Source organism: Wyeomyia smithii, chromosome 2, assembly GCF_029784165.1.
Source record: "Wyeomyia smithii strain HCP4-BCI-WySm-NY-G18 chromosome 2, ASM2978416v1, whole genome shotgun sequence".
NCBI classification, from domain to species: Eukaryota; Metazoa; Arthropoda; class Insecta; order Diptera; family Culicidae; genus Wyeomyia; species Wyeomyia smithii.
In genome coordinates this window covers 136,160,413-136,175,784 of record NC_073695.1, presented here as the reverse complement: position 1 = coordinate 136,175,784, position 15,372 = coordinate 136,160,413, and the positions used below count along the sequence as shown (strand labels likewise).

The window sequence follows — 15,372 nt, the reverse complement described above, 5'->3', positions numbered from 1 at the left end:
TGCCAAAAAATGATACTTTTTGTTTCATAGCTTGTAACGCATACATTTAAGCAATGAATTCGGTCCAAAATACGGCAATGTATGCTTGAATGTTTCGTGAACAACTACCGAAAATATGGTTAAGTTACAATAAACTATAATTTTGCAGAAATTACATGAACTTTGGCCTAATCTAATATTGTGCCAAGAACAAAATGCGGAGTTTAATACATGAAAAACGAACAGTAGTGTATCTACGCATAATTCATATGAATCTATCTATCTATCTAAACAAATAAAAATGCAGCTCTGTCTGTCTGTCTGATTCATATAGCCTTGGAAACTACCGAACCGATCGGCGTGAATTTTTGTATATAGGGGTTTTAGGGGCCGGGAAAGGTGACTAAGATAGTTCGAGTCCCCTCCCTCTTCTGCAAGGTAGGGGTCCCATACAAATGAAACACAAATTTATGCACATCTCGAAAACTAACCAAGCAAATGGAACCAAATTTGGCAAGTGGATGTTTTTAGGAGTAACAAATATGTCCATATTGGTTCGACACCCTTCCCTTTTCTGGAAGGGAGGGGTCCCATACAAATGAAACACAAATTTCTGCACATCTCGAGAACAAACCAAGCAAATACAACCAAATTTGGTAGGTGAATGTTTTTAGGGGTAACAAATATATCCATAATGGTTTGACACCCCTCTCTCTTCTATAAGGGAGGGTTCCCATACAAATGAAACTCAAATTACGCACAGCTCGAGAACCAATCAAGCAAATATAACCAAATTTGGCAGGTGAATGTTTTTAGGTGTAACAAACATGCAGTAGCGTAGCTAGGGGGGTGCGGTTGGTGCGGTCCGCACCAGGCCCACCACTCAAGGGGGCCCCAAAATCTTGCGAACACCGAACTGGTCAACATGCCCATATGAACTTAACCTCATGTATCTGTGCTCGCCACTCTGCTCTCGTGATCCACTCGGACAAAGTATACGTGATACCGATGTTCATTTTTACCATGATTCGTGATTCGACTGACGCCGGAGTTGAATGTTTTGCGATCGTAAAAAAAAAATCGATGCAAGTTGGAAACACGCAACGAAGGAGCGATTTTTTGCAATGCTGGAAACCAGACTTGGTAAAGCACGCACCGCACTAGAGGCGGAACAAAAATTGAGCTCTTGCTTACTAGGTATCACGTACTTGAGCTGGGTGCTTCGGTCGATGATTCGACACGCGAAAAATGAAGAATACCACCACAGAGCGGATATCTCTTCGTTGGTGTTTTTCTAAAGTTACATAGAGCGCACGATGCAGCCCCGAATCATTTTGCTTGCTTTTTTGCTTCGTGGCATCTCCGTCTTCTTGTATTCTGCTTATCTCTGCTGTGTAGTGTGTATATTACACGTAACAGCTAGTGCAGAGGGTGAGCGCTGACGACGTGTGCGGGTGATTTATATTTGTGTTGTTTTTGAAATTAAATGTCATGAATTCAATGAAATGAAATTTGATGTAATGAACCAGCAAAATAATGCTCTGTTTAATAGTTTCAAAAGAACATGCCGTGAACATTTTTTTACAATTTTTGCAACAGTTGCAATTACTTGGATTTGTTTGTTTCGTTTAAAAAAAGCATGCGTTTCGGTAAATATTCCCTGTAATATGAGGTTTAAATTGCTTCATATGTTTGAACCTTCAGCCAGAAAATACAGTGGAATATAATCAAGACACTATTTTGATACTTTCCGTCGTTTTAGGAAGCATAATCATCAATCTTTATTCAAAAAACGAGTTTATAATCAAAAAAAAAAAAACATATTACAAAATTCCTAATCAAACTTGGTAAAGTACGCACAGCATCTCAAGCAGAGCTTGATTGTAGCTCTAGCTCCATAACCCACACGCACTCGGGCTAGGTGCTTTGGTCTTCAGCATGGTGCGCAACAAATTAAGAAAAGCATCACACAGCAAATATCTCTTCACGGATCAAAACAAAACGAAACGCTCAACGTGCCTCCAGATGAAGAACACAAGATTATCGCACTGCATCCGTAGCTTTTTTAGCTCTTGCACCAGAACGTGGCAAATTATGAACAACCTCGAACCTTTTAATGACCCGGAAGACAAAAGTGCGTTACAGAAATATAGAAAAAAATACTCCAGATAATCGAACCATTTTTTTCGGATAACCGTGTCCGACCTGTACCACCCAATATGAGTGTTTCTCCAACCAGATTGACGCTCAGAGCCCAAAAATTGTCTCCTAATGCCATTTTGAAATCCAACATGGCGACTTCCGGTTTCTGAAAAACAGCGGCAAATGACCAAATACCACCCAAAATGGGTATTTCCGGGATTGTTATGACGTACTAAAGCCACAAATCGACCTCAGACAACATTTTGAATTGTAAGATGGCAACTTCCGGTGTCTGGAAAACAGCCGAAAATGACCAAATACCACACAATATGAGCGTTTCTTCAAGCAGATTGCCACACGGAGGCCGGAAATTGTTCCCAAATGCCATTTTGAAATCCAAGATGGCGACTTCCGGTTTCCGAAAAACAGCGGCAAATGACCAAAAACCCTTCAATATGCGTATTTCCGGAATTGTTATGATGCACTGAAGCCACAAATCGACCTCAGACAACATTTTATATTGTAAGAAGGCGACTTTTCCGTGCTGGAAAACAGCCGAAATTGACCAAATATCACCCAATATGAGTATCTCTGGAACGAGAATTAAGCTGAAAATTGACCTCAGACACCATTATGAATTGTAAGATGGCAACTTCTGGTGTCTAAAAAACAGCCAAAATTGGTCGATTTCCATACAATATGAGTATCTTCGGAACCAGAATGATACACAGGGGCTAGAATCAACCACAGACACCATTTTGAATTCGAAGATGGTGACATCCGGTTTCTGGAAAACAGCCGAAAATGACCAAATAACACCCAATATGGGTGTTTCTTAAACCAGAATGACGCTCAGGGGCCAAAAATTGTCTCCAAATGCCATTTTTAAATCCAAGGTGGTGACTTACGGTTCCTGAAAAAAAGCCCAAAGTGACCAAATACCACCTGATGTTTCGCGGTTCGGGGGTTGAATATTTGAGTAAAAACCCAAAACAAAACTTTTCTCGTTACGCTTCGCTGTTATAGAAGGTGGCTTTATTCAACTTCGTTTATTGTACACCGAAACTCCCTTTTTTATATTGATACACAGCATTGCTGGACGGTGTCCGTCTTTATTGAATCGCTATCGGATGGCTACTGACTCATTTGCTATATCATTACAAGTGTATCTTCGGGGATGGCTCTGGATCAACTTATTTGTATCTGTGAGAGTTGAAAGGTGTAAGTTGAGATGCTTGAAATTTACGCGGTCGATATTATGCCCTGCATCAATTGGGTGTAAAACAATCAGCAACTGCATATTACTTAAATCTAGTTAAATTATATCTTCTATCATTACCGGCCCCCTTGAACTAGCTTCAATAAATAATGAACATGTTAAAACTACATACAATTTTTAGAAACACAAATATTACTAATGACAAATTCTACGAGAGCTTCTCGTTTGCTTCTTCTGTAGGTAATGGACAAATTCGGTTGACTGGGCGCTTATATATTCCGTCAATCGTTTTTACCGTGACAACACGAACAACTCCGTGGGTGCCGGGGTGTACGTCGATGATTCTCGCCAAGGGCCATCTTAACGGCGGCAGATTGTCTTCGCGTAGCACTACAATACGTCCCACTTGAATGGCTATGGGGCGTTGCTTCTTGCCGGACAACTGGAGTTCGTTGAGGTATTCGCTGCTCCAGCGATGCCAATAGTGCTGGAACAATTGTTGTCGTTGCTGGTAGTGAGCTAGGCGAGTAGTGGGAATATTTCTTAAATCGGGTTCAGGTAACGCTTGCATGGGAGCACCAATGATAAAGTGAGCTGGCGTTAGAGCCTTTAAGTCCGTAGGGTCATCGGACAGTGGGGCGAGTGGACGTGAATTCAAGGCAGCTGTTATTTGGACGAGCAAAGTTGAAAAATTTTCATGTGAGAGCGGACGATTTCCGATTTCCTTTTTCAGGCAAGTTTTTACAGAACGAACGGCGGCCTCCCACAAACCACCGAAATTAGGAGCCCTTGGAGGAATAAACTGCCAGGAAATCCCCCGCTGGGATAATTTAGCTAGAATAAGTTCTTGGCTGGACTTTTCGTTCAAAATACGATACAACTCGTTCAATTCATGCTTGGCACCTGCAAAATTTTTTTGCTTTGTCACGGCTTCAAATAAAACGGGCCACAATAATCAACTCCTGTAACAATAAAGGGTCTACTGGGACGTACACGTGCCGCTGGAAGCTGCCCGGTAGGTTGTTCAATGGGTGTAGGATTAGCACGGAAACAACGATAGCATTTTCGCAAAACGGAATTGACTGCTTGCTTGCCGTGTATAGGCCAAAACTCTTGCCGGATTGTTGACAAAGTTAACTGACGACCTCCATGAATGGTTTGACGATAAAAATACTCAATAAGCATGTTAGTGAATGGGTGGTTATTCGGTAAAAGAGCTGGATGTATCGCGGAATAATTCTGCTTCGAGTGCCGCAGTCGACCACTCACTCGGATTACAGCATCTTTATCTAAAAACGGGTTCAATAGTATCAACGTAGAGCTGCGAGCAACGTATCCGGTTTTTCTTAACTGTTTTATGTCCATTTTAAAACATTCTGATCGCACTAGCTTAACTAACAACGTCTTAGCATTCGCTATTTCGCCAACTGTAAGATAGGGAGAGCGATTTCGTTCTTCTGGTTTGCGACAATTATTATAAAAGCGTACACAGTAGGCAACGATCCGCAAAAGTGATTCCAGTTGAGAGCGTATAGTGAAAATGAAATGAGGGTTCTTTCTTACAGCTACTGCATGTACTAACGGTCTGGTCTCTAGGTCCCTTTCCGAATGGTTAAGTGAATATACTCGTGATGGCCAGTTGTCTTGAGGCTCTCGCAGCCATGAAGGACCTGTTTTCCAAAGTTGGCTTCGTAAAAAATCGTGAACCGACATCCCCCTTGACACTAAATCTGCTGGAATTACCTTTCCGGCAATATGTCGCCATTCATGTCCATGGGTTAATGTCTGGATGGTTGAGACACGGTTGGCTATGAAGGTTTTCCAAGTATTAGGAGGCGACTTCAACCAGTGAAGAACAATTGTGGAATCAGACCAAAAAAATGATTGAACCTCATTAAGGCCTAATGCTTTCAGCACCTTCGAATACAAAATTGCAGCCTCCTTAGCAGCACACAGTTCTAAGCGCGGAAGAGTCTGCCTCTCTAGGGGAGCGACGCGGGACTTCGAGGTCAATAACTCGAGGCGAATATTTTCATATTGATCTTGGGACCTGACATACAAGCATGATCCATAAGCCAATTCTGACGCATCCGCAAAACAATGAATTTGTATGTCAATCCATTCAGAAATGAAGACAAATCGATCAATACTTAGCTCAGAGAGCCCTGCCAGATGATTGTAAAACTCGACCCATTTTTTCTCCAACGTTGTGGGCACTACAGAATCCCAACCAGTCTGAAGTAGTGCGAGCTGTTGCGTTAGTATTTTTGCCGAAACTACAATTGGTGCGATCAATCCTAGTGGGTCGAAGAGCTTAGCTATATTGGCAAGTATATTTTTCCTAGTCCAGGCTACATTTGTGTTGTTGAACTCGAAAAGAAACCGAAGCTGGTCAGAACTGGGTTCCCATGTGATGCCTAGAGTCTTAATCTTATTTACCGGATTTAATTCGAAGGAAATTGAAAGATTGGTTCCCAGCTGGTTTTCTGGTATTCCAGCCAACGCCACTGGGCAATTGGAGCACCATTTTCTCAAGATAAAACCGCCCTTAGACACCAAGTCGTTAAGCTCGATTCGTAGTTGAATTGCTTGATCAATACTAGAAGTACCACCGATGTAGTCATCAACATAGAAATCGTTGACCAGTGCTGAGCTCGCTTTTGGGTGGTCACGTCCTTCATCGATCGCCAACTGATGAAGCACTCTTATTGCCAAAAAGGCTGAAGGTGATAAACCGAAAGTAACCGTTAATAATTCATAAATTCCGATGGGGTCAGTGGGTGAAAATCGCCAAAAGATTCGTTGAAGGCGAGCATCATTCGCATCCACGCGCACTTGCCTATACATCTTCTCCATATCCGCTACCAGCGCTACTTCGTGTTTACGAAATCTTAAAAGTAGGCTTAAGAGTTCATCCTGAATGGTAGGTCCCTTCAGTAAGGCATCTTTTAAAGAGTATCCATTGTTCGAACGCGCCGACCCGTCGAAAACAACGCGAACCTTTGTTGTGCTACTTGATTGCTTGATAACAGCATGATGAGGCAAGAAATATGTGTGTCTATCAGCTAAACCTTCAGATTCGAAACGAAGTTCCTCCTCTGAAACCTTTCGTAGGTGACCCAAGTCTAAATATTCTTGAATGACGGCATGATATTGTTGTTTCATCTCTACATCATGCTCTAACCGTTTTTCCATTTTCAAGAAACGTTCCAAAGCCACACCTTTCGAGTCGCTCAACATCCTGTCAAAATTGAGTTGCTTTGGCAATTGCACAACGTACCGTCTATCGTCAAGTCTGCGGTGCGTTTCTACAAAATATGCCTCACTGTCTTGTTCCTCTTTGGACCATGCGGGACGATCTCCGATTCTAACTTCCTAAATCGCTCGAGTAAAATATCAAGATTATCCGCCGTCGTAGCTAGACAACAATTGACTGGACTACTATTTTCTCTTGAGGCTCTTCCTGACACTATCCAACCAAAAACTGTATCTATTAGAACTGGTAGCCCAGCTCCCAGATTGATTTGTTTCATCTGCTGTTCATAGAAGAATCGATAAAAATACTCCGCTCCAATTAAAAGATCTACCCGACTACTTGTGTTGAAATCAGGGTCCGCCAACTGAAGGCCTTCCAGTATTTTAGAACATGTTACAGGAACCGTGACCGCAGGTAACGCCGAAGTCACTTTCTGCAGAATGAGAAACTCAACATTCACCGAAAAATCTGTAAGCCTGGAACTAACAACTGTACTAACTGAGTGTCTAGCAATTGACTCTGCCTCTCCGACCCCACAAATAGGAATGTTAACCGACCTCCGTTTTAATTCCAATATTTGACTCAACCTTTCACTCATTATATTAGCCTGGGAACCGTTATCCAATAAAGCTCTTGCTAACTGCTTGTCTCCATTGCGGTCTCGTACCGTCAAAACTACCGTAGAAAGAAATACGCATGATCGACTAGATTTAATACCCACATTATATGATCCTAATGGAAGCTCTTATTCATCGTTGTTTGCTTCCGCCTCTATTTTATTCGTCGCCATGTGCGAAGATACACCGTGCTCATTTCTTAAGTTTGGAGCCTCTCTTGAAACGTTCGCTGATTGGTCATCGTTTACTTGAAAGCCTGGATGAATTAGCGAGTGATGCTTCCTTCCACACGTTCTGCATTTAAAGTTTGAATTGCAATCCCGCACCCAATGGCCTGAGCGAAAACAGTTACTACAAAGATGCTTACTGTTAACCAGGTCTAATCTCTCATTGTGATACAATTTAAAAAATTTGGCACAACGCGCCATGTAATGCTCCTCTCCACAACATGGACATTTAGTCGAGACTCGCTAATCATTAGTAATTGTATTTATTGCCAATTTAGGACGCCTATATCTTCATGTGAGAGCGGACGATTTCCGATTTCCTTTTTCAGGCAAGTTTTTACAGAACGAACGGCGGCCTCCCACAAACCACCGAAATTAGGAGCCCTTGGAGGAATAAACTGCTAGGAAATTCCCCACTGGGATAATTCAGCTCCAATAAGTTTTTGGCTGGACTTTTCGTTCAAAATACGATACAACTTGTTCAATTCATGCTTGGCACCTGCAAAATTTTTTGCTTTGTCTGAATGCACTTTGCATGGTATGCCATGGTATCCGATAAAGCGTTTGAAAGCTGATAGAAAACCCGCAGTGGATAAATCACTAACGATTTCCAGGTGCATCGCCTTTGTTGCGAAACAGACGAGCACGGCAATATACGCTTTGGGGGCAGCTGCTCGACGATAAGGTGGCTTCAAATAAAACGGGCCACAATAATCAACTCCTGTAACAATAAAGGGTCTACTGGGACGTACACGTGCCGCTGGAAGCTGCCCGGTAGGTTGTTCAATGGGTGTAGGTTTAGCACGAAAACAACGATAGCATTTTCGCAAAACGGAATTGACTGCTTGCTTGCCGTGTATAGGCCAAAACTCTTGCCGGATTGTTGACAAAGTTAACTGACGACCTCCATGAATGGTTTGACGATGAAAATACTCAATAAGCATGTTAGTGAATAGGTGGTTATTCGGTAAAAGAGCTGGATGTATCGCGGAATAATTCTGCTTCGAGTGCCGCAGTCGACCACCCACTCGGATTACAGCATCTTTATCTAAAAACGGGTTGAATAGTATAAACGTAGAGCTGCGAGCAACGTATCCGGTTTTTCTCAACTGTTTTATGTCCATTTTAAAACATTCTGATCGCACTAGCTTAACTAACAACGTCTTAGCATTCGCTATTTCGCCAACTGTAAGATAGGGAGAGCGATTTCGTTCTTCTGGTTTGAGACAATTATTATAAAAGCGTACACAGTAGGCAACGATCCGCAAAAGTGATTCCAGTTGAGAGCGTATAGTGAAAATGAAATGAGGGTTCTTTCTTACAGCTACTGCATGTACTAACGGTCTGGTCTCTAGGTCCCTTTCCGAATGGTTAAGTGAATATACTTGTGATGGCCAGTTGTCTTGAGGCTCTCGCAGCCATGAAGGCCCTTTTTTCCAAAGTTGGCTTCGTAAAAAATCGTGAACCGACATCCCCCTTGACACTAAATCTGCTGGATTTTCCATTCCGGCAATATGTCGCCATTCATGTTCATGGGTTAATGTCTGGATGGTTGAGACACGGTTGGCTATGAAGGTTTTCCAAGTATTAGGAGGCGACTTCAACCAGTGAAGAACAATTGTGGAATCAGACCAAAAAAATTATTGAACCTCATTAAGGCCTAATGCTTTCAGCACCTTCGAATACAAAATTGCAGCCTACTTAGCAGCACACAGTTCTAAGCGCGGAAGAGTCTGCCTCTCTAGAGGAGCGACGCGGGACTTCAAGGTCAATAACTCGAGGCGAATATTTCCATATTGATCTTGGGACCTGACATACAAGCATGATCCATAAGCCAATTCTGACGCATCCGCAAAACAATGAATTTGTACGTCATTCCATTCAGAAATGAAGACAAATCGATCAATACTTAGCTCAGAGAGCCTTGCCAGTTGATTGTAAAACTCGACCCATTTTTTCTCCAACGTTGTGGGCACTACAGAATCCCAACCAGTCTGAAGTAGTGCGAGCTGTTGCATTAGTATTTTTGCCGAAACTACAATTGGAGCGATCAATCCTAGTGGGTCGAAGAGCTTAGCTATATTGGCAAGTATTTTTTTCCTAGTCCAGGCTACATTTGTGTTGTTGAACTTGAAAAGAAACCGAAGCTGGTCAGAACTGGGTTCCCATGTGATGCCTAGAGTCTTAATCTTATCTACCGGATTTAATTCAAAGAAAATTGAAAGATTGGTTCCCAGCTGGTTTCCTGGTATTCCAGCCAACGCCACTGGGCAATTAGAGCACCATTTTCTCAAGATAAAACCGCCCTTAGACACCAAGTCGTTAAGCTCGGTTCGTAGTTGAATTGCTTGATCAATACTAGAAGTACCACCGATGTAGTCATCAACATAGAAATCGTTGACCAGTGCTGAACTCGCTTTTGGGTGGTCACGTCCTTCATCGATCGCCAACTGATGAAGCACTCTTATTGCCAAAAAGGCTGAAGGAGATAAACCGAAAGTAACCGTTAATAATTCATAAACTCCGATGGGGTCAGTGGGTGAAAATCGCCAAAAGATTCGTTGAAGGCGAGCATCATTCGCATCCACGCGCACTTGCCTATACATCTTCTCCATATCCGCTACCAGCGCTACTTCGTGTTTACGAAATCTTAAAAGTAGGCTTAAGAGTTCATCCTGAATGGTAGGTCCCTTCAGTAAGGCATCTTTTAAAGAGTATCCATTGTTCGAACGCGCCGACCCGTCGAAAACAACGCGAACCTTTGTTGTGCTACTTGATTGCTTGATAACAGCATGATGAGGCAAGAAATATGTGTGTCTATCAGCTAAACCTTCAGATTCGAAACGAAGTTCCTCCTCTGAAACCTTTCGTAGGTGACCCAAGTCTAAATATTCTTGAATGACGGCATGATATTGTTGTTTCATCTCTACATCATGCTCTAACCGTTTTTCCATTTTCAAGAAACGTTCCAAAGCCACACCTTTCGAGTCGCTCAACATCCTGTCAAAATTGAGTTGCTTTGGCAATTGCACAACGTACCGTCTATCGTCAAGTCTGCGGTGCGATTCTACAAAATATGCCTCACTGTCTTGTTCCTCTTTGGACCATGCGGGACGATCTCCGATTCTAACTTCCTAAATCGCTCGAGTAAAATATCAAGATTATCCGCCGTCGTAGCTAGACAACAATTGACTGGACTACTATTTTCTCTTGAGGCTCTTCCTGACACTATCCAACCAAAAACTGTATCTATTAGAACTGGTAGCCCAGCTCCCAGATTGATTTGTTTCATCTGCTGTTCATAGAAGAATCGATAAAAATACTCCGCTCCAATTAAAAGATCTACCCGACTACTTGTGTTGAAATCAGGGTCCGCCAACTGAAGGCCTTCCAGTATTTTAGAACATGTTACAGGAACCGTGACCGCAGGTAACGCCGAAGTCACTTTCTGCAGAATGAGAAACTCAACATTCACCGAAAAATCTGTAAGCCTGGAACTAACAACTGTACTAACTGAGTGTCTAGCAATTGACTCTGCCTCTCCGACCCCACAAATAGGAATGTTAACCGACCTCCGTTTTAATTCCAATATTTGACTCAACCTTTCACTCATTATATTAGCCTGGGAACCGTTATCCAATAAAGCTCTTGCTAACTGCTTGTCTCCATTGCGGTCTCGTACCGTCAAAACTACCGTAGAAAGAAATACGCATGATCGACTAGATTTAATACCTACATTACATGATCCTAATGGATGCTCTTCTTCATCGTTGTTTGCTTCCGCCTCTATTTTATTCGTCGCCATGTGCGAAGATACACCGTGCTCATTTCTTAAGTTTGGAGCCTCTTGAAACGTTCGCTGATTGGTCATCGTTTACTTGAGAGCCTGGATGAATTAGCGAGTGATGCTTCCTTCCACACGTTCTGCATTTAAAGTTTGAATTGCAATCCCGCACCCAATGGCCTGAGCGAAAACAGTTACTACAAAGACGCTTACTGTTAACCAGGTCTAATCTCTCATTGTGATACAATTTAAAAAATTTGGCACAACGCGCCATGTAATGCTCCTCTCCACAACATGGACATTTAGTCGAGACTCGCTAATCATTAGGAATTGTATTTATTGCCAATTTAGGACGCCTATATCTTCATGTGAGAGCGGACGATTTCCGATTTCCTTTTTCAGGCAAGTTTTTACAGAACGAACGGCGGCCTCCCACAAACCACCGAAATTAGGAGCCCTTGGAGGAATAAACTGCTAGGAAATTCCCCACTGGGATAATTCAGCTCCAATAAGTTTTTGGCTGGACTTTTCGTTCAAAATACGATACAACTTGTTCAATTCATGCTTGGCACCTGCAAAATTTTTTGCTTTGTCTGAATGCACTTTGCATGGTATGCCATGGTATCCGATAAAGCGTTTGAAAGCTGATAGAAAACCCGCAGTGGATAAATCACTAACGATTTCCAGGTGCATCGCCTTTGTTGCGAAACAGACGAGCACGGCAATATACGCTTTGGGGGCAGCTGCTCGACGATAAGGTGGCTTCAAATAAAACGGGCCACAATAATCAACTCCTGTAACAATAAAGGGTCTACTGGGACGTACACGTGCCGCTGGAAGCTGCCCGGTAGGTTGTTCAATGGGTGTAGGTTTAGCACGAAAACAACGATAGCATTTTCTCAAAACGGAATTGACTGCTTGCTTGCCGTGTATAGGCCAAAACACTTGCCGGATTGTTGACAAAGTTAACTGACGACCTCCATGAATGGTTTGACGATGAAAATACTCAATAAGCATGTTAGTGAATAGGTGGTTATTCGGTAAAAGAGCTGGATGTATCGCGGAATAATTCTGCTTCGAGTGCCGCAGTCGACCACCCACTCGGATTACAGCATCTTTATCTAAAAACGGGTTAAATAGTATCAACGTAGAGCTGCGAGCAACGTATCCGGTTTTTCTTAACTGTTTTATGTCCATTTTAAAACATTCTGATCGCACTAGCTTAACTAACAACGTCTTAGCATTCGCTATTTCGCCAACTGTAAGATAGGGAGAGCGATTTCGTTCTTCTGGTTTGAGACAATTATTATAAAAGCGTACACAGTAGGCAACGATCCGCAAAAGTGATTCCAGTTGAGAGCGTATAGTGAAAATGAAATGAGGGTTCTTTCTTACAGCTACTGCATGTACTAACGGTCTGGTCTCTAGGTCCCTTTCCGAATGGTTAAGTGAATATACTTGTGATGGCCAGTTGTCTTGAGGCTCTCGCAGCCATGAAGGCCCTTTTTTCCAAAGTTGGCTTCGTAAAAAATCGTGAACCGACATCCCCCTTGACACTAAATCTGCTGAATTTTCCATTCCGGCAATATGTCGCCATTCATGTTCATGGGTTAATGTCTGGATGGTTGAGACACGGTTGGCTATGAAGGTTTTCCAAGTATTAGGAGGCGACTTCAACCAGTGAAGAACAATTGTGGAATCAGACCAAAAAAATGATTGAACCTCATTAAGGCCTAATGCTTTCAGCACCTTCGAATACAAAATTGCAGCCTACTTAGCAGCACACAGTTCTAAGCGCGGAAGAGTCTGCCTCTCTAGAGGAGCGACGCGGGACTTCAAGGTCAATAACTCGAGGCGAATATTTCCATATTGATCTTGGGACCTGACATACAAGCATGATCCATAAGCCAATTCTGACGCATCCGCAAAACAATGAATTTGTACGTCATTCCATTCAGAAATGAAGACAAATCGATCAATACTTAGCTCAGAGAGCCTTGCCAGTTGATTGTAAAACTCGACCCATTTTTTCTCCAACGTTGTGGGCACTACAGAATCCCAACCAGTCTGAAGTAGTGCGAGCTGTTGCATTAGTATTTTTGCCGAAACTACAATTGGAGCGATCAATCCTAGTGGGTCGAAGAGCTTAGCTATATTGGCAAGTATTTTTTTCCTAGTCCAGGCTACATTTGTGTTGTTGAACTCGAAAAGAAACCGAAGCTGGTCAGAACTGGGTTCCCATGTGATGCCTAGAGTCTTAATCTTATCTACCGGATTTGATTCAAAGAAAATTGAAAGATTGGTTCCCAGCTGGTTTCCTGGTATTCCAGCCAACGCCACTGGGCAATTAGAGCACCATTTTCTCAAGATAAAACCGTCCTTAGACACCAAGTCGTTAAGCTCGGTTCGTAGTTGAATTGCTTGATCAATACTAGAAGTACCACCGATGTAGTCATCAACATAGAAATCGTTGACCAGTGCTGAACTCGCTTTTGGGTGGTCACGTCCTTCATCGATCGCCAACTGATGAAGCACTCTTATTGCCAAAAAGGCTGAAGGTGATAAACCGAAAGTAACCGTTAATAATTCATAAATTCCGATGGGGTCAGTGGGTGAAAATCGCCAAAAGATTCGTTGAAGGCGAGCATCATTCGCATCCACGCGCACTTGCCTATACATCTTCTCCATATCCGCTACCAGCGCTACTTCGTGTTTACGAAATCTTAAAAGTAGGCTTAAGAGTTCATCCTGAATGGTAGGTCCCTTCAGTAAGGCATCTTTTAAAGAGTATCCATTGTTCGAACGCGCCGACCCGTCGAAAACAACGCGAACCTTTGTTGTGCTACTTGATTGCTTGATAACAGCATGATGAGGCAAGAAATATGTGTGTCTATCAGCTAAACCTTCAGATTCGAAACGAAGTTCCTCCTCTGAAACCTTTCGTAGGTGACCCAAGTCTAAATATTCTTGAATGACGGCATGATATTGTTGTTTCATCTCTACATCATGCTCTAACCGTTTTTCAATTTTCAAGAAACGTTCCAAAGCCACACCTTTCGAGTCGCTCAACATCCTGTCAAAATTGAGTTGCTTTGGCAATTGCACAACGTACCGTCCATCGTCAAGTCTGCGGTGCGTTTCTACAAAATATGCCTCACTGTCTTGTTCCTCTTTGGACCATGCGGGACGATCTCCGATTCTAACTTCCTAAATCGCTCGAGTAAAATATCAAGATTATCCGCCGTCGTAGCTAGACAACAATTGACTGGACTACTATTTTCTCTTGAGGCTCTTCCTGACACTATCCAACCAAAAAACTGTATCTATTAGAACTGGTAGCCCAGCTCCCAGATTGATTTGTTTCATCTGCTGTTCATAGAAGAATCGATAAAAATACTCCGCTCCAATTAAAAGATCTACCCGACTACTTGTGTTGAAATCAGGGTCCGCCAACTGAAGGCCTTCCAGTATTTTAGAACATGTTACAGGAACCGTGACCGCAGGTACCGCCGAAGTCACTTTCTGCAGAATGAGAAACTCAACATTCACCGAAAAATCTGTAAGCCTGGAACTAACAACTGTACTAACTGAGTGTCTAGCAATTGACTCTGCCTCTCCGACCCCACAAATAGGAATGTTAACCGACCTTCGTTTTAATTCCAATATTTGACTCAACCTTTCACTCATTATATTAGCCTGGGAACCGTTATCCAATAAAGCTCTTGCTAACTGCTTGTCTCCATTGCGGTCTCGTACCGTCAAAACTACCGTAGAAAGAAATACGCATGATCGACTAGATTTAATACCCACATTATATGATCCTTATGGATGCTCTTCTTCATCGTTGTTTGCTTCCGCCTCTATTTTATTCGTCGCCATGTGCGAAGATACACCGTGCTCATTTCTTAAGTTTGGAGCCTCTCTTGAAACGTTCGCTGATTGGTCATCGTTTACTTGAGAGCCTGGATGAATTAGCGAGTGATGCTTCCTTCCACACGTTCTGCATTTAAAGTTTGAATTGCAATCCCGCACCCAATGGCCTGAGCGAAAACAGTTACTACAAAGACACTTACTGTTAACCAGGTCTAATCTCTCATTGTGATTCAATTTAAAAAATTTGGCACAACGCGCCATGTAATGCTCCTTTC

General features: G+C 42.6%; 2 protein-coding genes across 2 annotated transcripts; both read right to left on the bottom strand.

Annotated features, from left to right (window-relative positions):
- Positions 1-9,137: 9,137 nt before the first annotated feature.
- On the bottom strand, positions 9,138-10,439 carry LOC129719951 (uncharacterized). The gene has a single exon (XM_055671360.1). It carries the CDS (start codon positions 10,437-10,439, stop codon positions 9,138-9,140), a length of 1,302 nt encoding a protein of 433 aa, XP_055527335.1.
- A 2,555-nt stretch (positions 10,440-12,994) lies between these two features.
- LOC129719950 (uncharacterized) lies at positions 12,995-14,296 on the bottom strand. The gene has a single exon (XM_055671359.1). It carries the CDS (start codon positions 14,294-14,296, stop codon positions 12,995-12,997), a length of 1,302 nt encoding a protein of 433 aa, XP_055527334.1.
- Positions 14,297-15,372: the final 1,076 nt, after the last annotated feature.